Below are 11,133 nucleotides of genomic sequence, written 5' to 3'. Positions count from 1 at the left end.
CACAACTTCAGAAATTAGGTTTTGAAAAAGTTGAATTTTGAGCTATTTTGAAACAAAGGCAGATTCTTCCAGATAGGCTGTATCTGATGCAGAAGGGCAGGAGGAAGAGGAACTGGTCTCATTGTTTTCTGTAGCCCTGTATGAAGGTCTAAATCCACCAGCATCAAACTTAGGATTGCACAATGCATCAACATCATTGTAAAGTACAGCATCACAATCAGTGTCTGTGTCTACTCAAGTGTTTGACCTGTATCAGCTATCTGCCAAATTTGGGATATTGACAATAGCTTATACGTGAACTCGATGCTATGGCTGGAAAGATTTATGCTGAAAAGTTTCCAGGTTGACATCATCATCACTACTTGACCTGGTGTCATCTTCGTCCTCAGCATCGTCACTTGTGCTGAAAATACAGAGAGTGGTATCAGTTTCATATGCAGTAATTCCCATAGCCATTTAGTTAACTAATCATGGAGTCTTAAGTTTTTTTGCAACTACTTGTTCTAAAGACAAGTTCATTAGTTCTGAAGCTCCTCTAATATCAAACTAATACTATTGTCCGTAGTCCTTTGCACACTCTTTCCTTTGGACTCTAATAGCTAAGTTGTAATTCAGTCAACAGAAAAGCAAGCTATCCTTTTTCTTCTCCTTGCAAGTAGCAAATAACTTGATTATTTAAACATAAACTTACAGGTTTAATTTCTTGGAAAGCCCCTTGCTGTGTGAGCTTCCTTTCTGCTGCACAAGCCTAATTATCTCATTTTAACACTTCTATTCCTCCCCCTGCCTCTGAGGTTTCTTTTCTATTAAAACTTTGTGCCTCAGGAAAACTTGTAACTGTTTTATATCCCATCTAGATTAATTATACCTGCTATATGAGCCACCTTTAGGATTGCAACACATTTTATAAGCTCCTGTATGCAGTGGCTCTCACAAGAGGAGTTCATTTTTCCTGAAGTTTAATTTTAAAAGTCATAATCATTAACCACTGTCAGTGGTTAGATTGATTAAGAAACAGATAAGCTTTTTACATGGTTGTAGCAAGACCTGCATCTTGGCATCATCATCTACTTGTAATCATCTGGATCTTTGGCTGTTACAACGGACACGGCCTCTGACTTCAGCGGCATTATTGCCAGCCAGACTTTTTATGGCATCTGTGGAGGTGGGAAGGGGCATGTCTAAAATTAATGTTCTGATCCTGTCGCTGTAACTGGAAAAGTAAAAATTTCTTTTGGTATTTGTCTATTTCAAATCAGTTTTCTATTTCAGAAAAATAAAGTAAATCCTTATGCTAACATCTTATTCTAAAATGAAAAAGCTATTATGCTATAATGAATAGAATAATAAGCAAGGTGTGAAATTCTAGTTATGTACAATACTTCTTACTCTGCTGTCATCACAGCAAGCTTTACTTCAGGAATTAATTCTACTGCACTTTGCCAGTGTTGAGGTACTTCAACCAAATCTCTGTAAACTTTGATTTGCAGAGTAGTTCCTATAGGGATATTGTGCAGGAGTTGCCTAAGCTCTCGCAGAGTCCATCCTAAAACGTTAGCATGTCCAATTTTTACTAGAACATCACCTGCCAAGGAAGAAAATTGACAGCAATCAGTTTAAGAGACTTCTTCAATTTTTTTAATGTCTATATGACAAAATATGTAGTCTTGACCACTATACTTCCACATTTATGTAAAAGCATGTGTTTAGCACCTCTTCAACTGGATGCAATTTTGGTTTTGCTTTCTTGTTTAATCAAAGTTTTTTTAGCTCTATTAAGAACTCACCTTTTCACAACACTAAGGAAAGCTGCAGTTCACTTATTTACTTTGGGATTTTTTTGAACGAGTGGGGTTTTTTAGGCAAGACAAAGGTACAATGGTGAATAATCTGATCAGGACCACTATTTGGAACCAGACAGACTCCAGCAAGGCTGAGTAGAGGTTCCATAGCTGCACTCTGAACAGCGCTGCTGGCATCTTCCCACTGCTCCCCTGTACCTTCTCACAGCTGGAATACCCGGTCTGTACATCTCTGCTGCCTGCCCTTGTGTGTCCCTCGCTGCTGACCTGTCGGTAGGGAGCCAAGTGCACGTCTTCCTCTCCAGGTGCTGTTCACCTGGGTGGATGCTGGAGGATCTGTGTAACAGCCACATCACCCTGTGTTTGTCCGGGCCCCTGGAGGATTCAAGGGTTTGACTCTCCTCTGTGGCTGGTGCCTGTCCCTCCGCTCTGAGAACAACCAATATATGAGCACATTGCAAGAAAACGTCAAGCTAGGCCAGGGAAGAAACAGGAGATGCTTCTGAGCTGGTGCAGGATCTAACTGAAGAGTTGCAGCAGAAAGCAGGGGTGATGATTTGTTTGCTTGTTTTAAGGGACACGGCTGCAAATAATGTTTTTATTACCTGCTGCCAGCAGAAGGCACTGAGCTGCAGTTTTACAAAAAGCAGTACTGAATCCAAGAACAACAGAGTAAACAAAAGTAAACAGAGTAACAAAAGAGCCCCAGCACCTATATATATATCATGGGGTATAACAGGATGGGCTTCAAGGGGTTGGGGAGTGTTAGAACTACTGGATAAACCTCTGATTTTGGAGACTGCAAAAGGCAAGCAGAGTCAATCTGCAGCAGACCACAGCTCTATCAGCAGCCTGGCAGAAACAGTTGCACAGAGGAACAGTATCAGTAAACATTATGTACTGAACCGCAACAGAACAGCACAGAGGATTTAAACAGGCGGTACAGCTGGCTGCTGCCATATTAGGCAGAGCAAGGAGCTTCTCTCCATCTGCTCTGTTTTCTTCTTAACCCTTTTGGGTTAACAATGCCTGTAGCAAAAATCTATAGGCTTTAAAACTGTTTATCTGAACTACTGACTACCATTTTTCCATTCACTTTTTCCACTAATTACTACTCCTACTCTATCATCATTACACCTTCTCTCCACTCTAGCTTATCACAAGATAGTGGTTCTACTGGGGTGCCAACAAGAAGTTTGGAAACAAGTACCAGGACAGCACATAACAAAAAAGCAACAGGAAACATTTTACCAACAGTTTTATGTATGTTCTCAGCCTCAAACAGAAAGGTAAATCACTCAGATAACATGTTTCAAAATGCATAGATATAAATGTACTTATGCTGTAAAATATCTGCAAGACACTCTTGGCTTTTAATAGATTCTTTCAGAATTCTGGGTTTTTTTCTGCTGATAATACTGTTGTGGTGAGTCAAAGCTGTCTCTGAACTGCAGATGTAAAGAATTTTGCTCCTAGGCTCCAGCATCTACAGTCTGAAACACACAGCTTTTCAGCTCACCCATCAGTTTGGTGATTGATATCATACAATGGCCACTGAAGTTTTATGCGGAGATGACCTCTTGCACTATGAAGGTATTTTGAGGAAACTCACATACTAAGCAGTCCTGTTTCTCCTTGCTGGCATGGGGAACAGGGCATGTATACGTACATATCAGTTTGGTGAGCCCGACTGTAGGATTTTAAGGCATTAGTGCCTCCCACTACCTCTGTTAATTTCTACCTTCTCATCAGCAAAGCCAGCAGAATGGTACCAGCTCTTTAAAGCTACAAGCAATAACGAAATTGTTCTTTTAGATGCCAGTTTGAAATTGTACAGATAATACTTAGCTTACTTAACTGAAAAATAAGTCCATAAAGAGAAAACCTAATTCATTGCAAGAAAAACTCCTAAGCAGTGCATTTGTGCATCATATTTTACTCCAGCCTCATGCTTTGTACATCGGTGCCAGCACGAAAATAAGTGTGCTGCCTGTGGTATCATTAAGAGATGCAGCTTCTACAAAATACTATCTTTTCTGCAAAATTGTATGGCTTTCATCTTAAATACAAAGTTTTTGTAAGTTCACTCTAAACATGAGACGAACAAATTCAGGTGTTTGCTTTTTTGTGTGTGTGGAATGTGCTGAGTTAGATCCAGGTGCTCCATGAAGCAAGCTCAACTTGTTCCTTTTGACTCCAAAAACTAAGATCAGCTACAAAGGGACAATGTTTGTTACCAGTCCTCAACCACCTTTAAACTGTTCAATACTTGCTGCAGTAATCAAACACATCACATGTCAGAAATAATTTGACTCCTTGTTCCTGTAGCCTTTATTGAGAAGGCTTTTGGAATGTGCCTTTTTAAAGTTTTTGCAAACAGAACTACTTAGTTTCAGTGATTAATATTCTGTATTTTTTACCTTATGGATGTAAAACCAACAACAACAACAAAACCCAACACACCAACAACCAAATCAGTATCATATATATGTTTTTGTATACCATAGGGGTTTTTTTTAGGGAACAGATAAAAGCTATCAGCTCTAAGATGATAATACCAAAAAAAAAAAAAAAAAGCACTCAGTTCAAATCCAAATCTATTTCTATATTATGCTCAGGTGTTTTTCACTGAATTTTATACTTGGGTCAAAAGTGCAAAGACTTTTCTAAGAAGAGGTTAAGAACTCCACTCAGTGCTTTTTACTTCATCAAACAGGTAGATATTTCTTCCTAGTGCTTGGAATTCTAATTTTCTCTGAAAAGCGTGAGGACTGCCCAAACTAAAAAGGCAATGCTGGGAAAATTGTTCTACTTAAAGATATGCATTTTCACTGTACAGCCAGTAAATTTCTAAATGACTTCATTACACTCAAGTCTTAGCTTCATAGATTTCTATGTTAGAGACAATTTAATACTCGGTAATAACATAGCACGCTGTCATCCCCAAACAGTAGTTCCTGAGCCTAATGCAATTGGCCTAGAGACCCATATGAAGCAGTCAAATTTACAGAGCTTTCAATTACAAGCTTAGTATCGGGGTCTGATGTTCCACAAGAAAGCTTAATAACTAGTAATAGTCTGTTAGTACCGATATGGCACATTTCAGGTCTAAAGCATTTGGCAAATGAACACCTGCGTGGATTGTTATAGCACAGAGATTAGTCCATTGCTACTTTGTAGCTATTCTGTATAATAAAGGGAAATAAAGAGCAAATAATAAGGCAAACTAATTTCAAGCTTTGGGAAGTTTTCTGTTACATATAGAGTGAAACTACTTGAACAATAATGCAGTCAGCAAAGAATGATATTAGTCAAGTTTAGTTGCTATATAAAGGTAATAATCAAACTATTTTTGGACAAACTTGCTGATGAATAGGAAATCTGTTTTTGCTGGAGGACAATATATAGACTTAAATTTTGATCTGATTACGAAACAGTCACCCATATCAGCTATTTTAAGATCACAGGTATTTCATCAGAGTGGAATGCTGGCACTGAGCTTTATGCAGTTTGTGCTAGTTTCTTTTCTCTATAATTTTAAATCGCGTTTCTTTTGATCTGTGTAAGTGTAAATAAATCAGAGACAGGCTCAAAGCATAAATGCAGAACAAGAATATTTTCAATGCTATGAATTTGAATATCACTGTTGGCACTTTTTACCTGGTTTTAGCTTTCCGTTGTTAGCCGCAGAGGTTTTCTCAACAAGGCTTGTTATCTGGAGATATGGCCCATTCTGTATGACTATGAGTCCTAATCCTCGTTCACCCATCCTAATATTTACCTTCACTGCTGCAATCAATGTGTGCTGAGAGATGTTTCCCAACACTGGCAACTGCCCTTTGAAAAGTGAGAGGAAAATTTTACTAGTTGAAGGTGTGATATCATTCTTCAATAAAATGTTTAAGGAGACATTTGAGCAGGTGCTGTACCCATTCTTAATTGTCCAAACAGTTAAGTCCCTCGTCCCTAATTGCTTCTCTAGGTAGGCACTGCCTGCTGAGTTACTGCCAAGATGCCATAATAGCAATACTTATAAAAAGTTAGTGTACTCCATAAATTAGCTTTCTGCAAATAAATATACTGAAAGTAGTTTTTACTTAGAAACTTATTTCTTAAGAAGTCACATATTTTGCAAAGAGAAAAAGCAATATTGCTGTTACTTGAGTATTCACTACAAATGGCAATATATTCAGCGAAGGTAGAGAACAGAGTACAAAATAACAGAACAGAGGAGCTGTCAGCTGTTAAGGACTTTGAGAAAGGATTGAATGCTTATTAAAAATCAGTAGTTACAAAAGAGACCAATTTCTAAATTTCCAGTAGACTGGTTCCACACCCTACTGCTGAGATGAGGGGACTGCACTTGCCATATTTAGCACCTACAGAAACAAAACACTCTTGAGCATCCATTATCCATGAAAATGCATAATACAAGTAATACAATATAAATGACATTATCCCAGGGTCTTCACCAAGAAATACAATAGGGTAATAAACCAAATCCTCCATCTCTCAAGCCTGCTCTCTTCATCAAGAGCCAAGAAAAGTTAAGACTGTCACATGAGTGCTTGAGACTCCTAAACCAAACTGTATTCTGTTAAAAATTACTTTTTAAATGCTCTAAGATGTAATCTCTAAATGTAACTTCTGACAGTAGGGTAGCAATAACTTTAACTGCTTGAGAAGTCCATCTCCAACAGTCCGAAATCACTTAATGAAAATTCCCACCAGTTTACCCTTCTTCTGTAAAATATGGAAATTTGTTCATCTTTCAAATGGCTTCAGTAAAGCTTTGTATCAGGCTCTAAATGACAGCACAGAATATAAAAGAATTAGGATTGAAAATATAGAAATGTGAACATTTAATTTGTCAGTTTGGCTGCTGAACTGAAAAACAGAGAAGAAAGCAGGAATGGTTTGAATTTTTTTTCCTTCCCAATGAAAAATGCAGATTTTTTGTTGTTGTTGAGTACAATACTACATTTCATTTGGATGAAATACTTAATTTTCATGGTCAGGGAAGAAAAGCAAAGGAAGACACACTCTGGAACACACTTTCCTGTGTTGATAATTCTTAGAGGTCAGATGTCTCACGAATTTATGCAAAGTGGAACAGGATCAGTAGAAGGGATTCAAACATTTCCTATGGTGTTCTTGGTCACTTTTCAAGTTTCAGTCTTCTTCAGCCAGAGGGGAGATCTGAATCCTAGTTTCCTGCTTCCAGAATGAGTACTTAACTCCCAGGCAAATAAATGTAAACAGATGATACAATGAAATAAGGCTGCTTTATATTATTTTCTAGCCAAAATTATTCAGCAAATTCAACTAACATTCATGAGCAGTTGTAGGTCAGAAAATGATCAGCAGTGAAACAACAAACAAAAAGCCTAATAACAAACCTAGCTAACTTTAATTAGAAGCCAGAATCCCAGTTTTAAGCTGCTTCTTATTGCATGAAGTTATCTTGCTGGACATGAGAGATTTAAAAGTGTGAAAGCTGTGACTAATGCAAAGCCTACAAAATATTTAAGAGGAATGCCAAGATTCGTACTTTTAGATGAGACCCTTGTTTGTTTGTTTTACTGTAGCTGATCAGTCTGTATAGTCTCCAAGGAGAATTCTATCTTTGTTCTGTGCTACGGAAAGTTTAGACACTTAACGGAATTTACATTGCGGTGCCTCTAACACTGTCCCAATTTTCTCCAAGGTCACCCTTAAATTCTGCATTTTCTGCAGGCAGCAGCATAGGATCTCATCCAATCCTCTTCTGCTGAAGAATCTCCCCTTTCCTCTTGCCAAACACCTGCAATTCCATTTCAATCATTCAACCTCAAGAGCAGGAATGCCTCTTGATACATAGAAAATCTGGGATACTGGAGGCTCTGTGAAGAAGATAAACTGGTAGCACAAAGACTTGAAAAGTTTGAGATACTGAAATATAAGACTGAAAGAGTACTGCTGGGGCAGCACTGAGGAGACGGAAATGAACAGAGGAAGAAATAACCGAGAGAGATGGAAACTCACTCTTAGTTTCATGCCCAGCCACTGGTGAAGACTTTGTGCGTTCCATCGAGTCCAGAGGAAGAGCTTCTTCTCTGGAGCTAAAACCCGTGGGCAGGCGTGTCCTGGGTGAGCCTCTCGGAAATGTGCTACTGCTCCATGATGACCTGTGGAGGAAGAGTCCACCAGCAGGTGAGGAGGCGACCTCGGCCCCCAGCAACTGCTCAGAACACCGGGGCAGGTTCCGCGCTCCCAGCCGAGGGACCAGCCCGTCCCCTCCTGGCCTGGAGACCACAGACCTGCTGTCTGGCCAGGGTGCCGCACCAGTAATGTGGGCACAGGCCAATATGGTGCTAGGCAGGGGCTTTGTCTGTGCACAGTGCAGTTTCAGTCCAGAGGAGTCACTCGCTTTTGGCTGCCCGTCCATCAGTGCTGCAGCTGTGTCTGAGGTGCCAAAGCCTCCTGGGGAACCTACAGCCAGTGGTGTCCAACCCTCCCCGACATCCTCAGCCATGTACTCATCTCCTAATAAACCCCAGAAAGATTAAATAACTGACCACACAGCCTGCTGGATATGAAGACTGGATTCTGTCGCTATTTCTGACTTCGTATTTGCCTTCCTATCAAAAGCCAATGAAAACCAGATCTTCCCTTTGTGTACTCTCTCTGCCCCTCCTTCCTTCATTCTTTTTGCCACAAAGCTGAGTTATTTGGAGACAAACTCATTTTGAGGCAGACTTTTACACAATGCTTGCATTAAAAGCTACTTAAATACCACTTAAAGCTAGTTTATAGGATAGTTGCAGATGATTCTTGGAAATAACTTCTTTTCGAGGCTGCCAGATTCCCATTGTTAGTGCAATATAATTTTTAAATCTTTTAAATAAAAAATCAATTGTCCCATTTCTTCCACACATCAATTGTACCCTGTTTAAAGGGAATGATTTCAGCTGCATTTCATCAAAAGTCTTACTCTTTTCTCCACTCTTTAGAAAATCTGTCAAGAACAGGCGATTTCAATAGAACTGAAGTACAGCTCTCGTCCTCCAAATAATAACCTTGCTGATTGCTACTGAACACTTTAAGATTATTTTACTAATAACTCCATTTTGTTTGTATAGTCACCCATCTACATAAAAGACTTACATAAACAGCACGATCGCCTGCTTGGCTTTCCAAGGTGTTCTGTACAGACCAGCTCTGGAAAAAACAGGTGGGTGTTTGCCATTAGAAGGAGAAACTATGTGAGCACTTAGATATTTTCCAAGTACCTATAGCCATGGGGGCTGCTAGACTAGTTTCCTTCAGCATCCCCATGGTAGAGTGACAATATTGCAGGCACAGAGTTACTGTGGCCCAAACTGGGCTGATTTCCCACAATTGGTGCATTGCTCACTCATTGGCTACAAAGATTCCGCTGCGCTTCAGTGTAGCCGAATCCATGGAAAAGCATGTCATCAAAAATCACTGTGCTTGGGTGAGTTTTCTAGTCAGTATTAATTAGGTTTTCTCCCAAACGCACAGCACAGACAGCAACGCAACGCAGTGCTTCTGCAGCGCCCTCCATGAATCAGTCCTCCCGGTGATGCCTGAGGGCAGGGAAGGCGCAGACCCCGGGGGCCCCCCCATGGCGAACCGGAGAGCGGACGAGGAGCGGACGAGGCCCCGGGGCCCGGCCGCCCCTCACCGGGAACCCGCCCTGAGGCGGCACCGCGCGCCGGCAGCCCCGCGCGCACCGGCCGCCACAGCGCCCCCTCCAGGCGCCGTGGCGACACGCCCCGCCCCCTCCCCAGGCCCCACCCACCGGCAGCGCTCCGCCCCGCCCCTCTGCACAACCCGCCCCCGCGCCCAGCCCCTGCCCGCCCCTTTAGGGCCAGCCCCGCCTTGCGCCCCGCCCACCACGGGCAAGCCCCGCCCCGCCGCGCTCCGCTCCCCAGAGAAAGGCCGCCGCGGCCTCAGGGGTTTCCCCGCCCCACTGCAGCGGTGGCCCCGCCCCCCGCTGGAAGCCCCGCCCCTCCCGGGGGAGAACGCCGGGGATAGTGGGTTTCTCTTCCGGAGTCACCAGCGCCCCCCCGCCCGCCGGGTTCGCTTCCGGCTCCGTCCGGGGGGGCCCGTTCCTGGCGCCGCTGCCGAGGGGAGCGCGGGGTCCATGGAGCCGCGGCTGTGAGGCGCCCCCGGCCCGGGCCCGCTGCGGGAGCCGGGCCGAGGCCGGAGCCGGGAGCCGCCGGAGCCGAAGGAGATGGACAAACTGACCATCATCTCAGGATGCCTCTTCCTGGCCGCCGACATCTTCGCCATCGCCAGCCTGGCGAACCCGGACTGGATCAACACCGGCGAGTCCGCGGGTGAGCGGGGCCGGCGGCGGGGACCCGCCGGGGAGGGCGGGCAGGTGCGGTCCGGGGGCGGGCGGGGTGCGCGGCCCGAGGCGGCGCTGGGGCCGGGGAGGCTCCTCGTGAGGGGCCGCTGGTCAAGCACCCGAGGGGCTCGGGGCCGGTGAGGGGAGGAACGTCTGGGGGGCTGCCGGCCGGGCGGGGCGGCTGAGCCGGGGGCTGCGAGGAGCTCTCGGGACCGGCCCGCCGGTGCGGCGCGGGCGGCACCTCCCCGGGCAGAGCCGCGGTGCCCCGCGGTGCGTCCCCGCTGCTGCCCCGGGCGCGGGCGGGACGCGCCGAGCGGAGCCCCGTGAGCGCAGGGCCTGCGGGAGCCCCTGACCCGCTCGCTGGAGCCGCAGGGCCAGGGCAGCATCCCCGCCGTGTCTGGGCGGCTCGTCACCTTGGACAGGGAATTCAGATCAGCCTCCCCGCCTGGTTTGTAGCAGGTCTTGAATCTTTCATAGAATCATACGGTGTCCTGAGTTGGAAGGGTTTCGTACCACTTTACTGACGTTTCCTTTGTTGCAGGGAAGATCTTGCTCTCCTTTTTTTTTTTTTCTGAATATTTCCTGCACAATGAATTTTAGCAGCTTTTGGTCCTAGACCCCATGTGGGTTTTGTTTTAGAATGTGCCATTGTCTTCTTTAAAAGAACAAGGATTTGTGCATCTGTCTTTTTGCTAATAATGTGGTTGTTTGTATGAAAGATTTATTTCAGCCTGTTGATGAGGACTCGCAGGTTCTGATGAGTGGAGCAAGGAGAAATAACAGGAGGAGGGCTGCTCTTTGATCTCATGTCCCAGAGAAACGCAAACCTCCGTGTCAGGAAAAGAAGCCATCCTTACTGCAAACAGATGAAACTAACCTAACCACCTTTTCCGAAACTTATTTCCAAGCAAACCACAGGTATAGAATAGAGAGAAGGGGTGTTGGAATAAAGGCTTCTGTCATACATTCCTGCAG

The 11,133-nt window shown here is 44.0% G+C and overlaps 1 protein-coding gene across 1 annotated transcript in view; it reads left to right on the top strand.

The window, feature by feature from the left end:
• The first annotated feature begins 9,902 nt into the window (after nt 1–9,902).
• Nucleotides 9,903–11,133, top strand: part of MOSMO (modulator of smoothened) — a 32,456-nt gene continuing 31,225 nt past the window's right edge. Inside the window, exon 1 of the mRNA XM_065644834.1 lies at nt 9,903–10,147. Within this exon, the coding sequence (XP_065500906.1) occupies nt 10,042–10,147 (106 nt within the window). The 5' untranslated portion in view covers nt 9,903–10,041. The remainder of the gene's footprint in view (nt 10,148–11,133) is intronic.

Source organism: Caloenas nicobarica, chromosome 14 (genome assembly GCF_036013445.1).
Source record: "Caloenas nicobarica isolate bCalNic1 chromosome 14, bCalNic1.hap1, whole genome shotgun sequence".
Classification (NCBI taxonomy): Eukaryota; Metazoa; Chordata; class Aves; order Columbiformes; family Columbidae; genus Caloenas; species Caloenas nicobarica.
The sequence above is the reverse complement of the archived record's forward strand: the minus strand, read 5'-3'. Positions and strand labels throughout refer to the sequence as shown.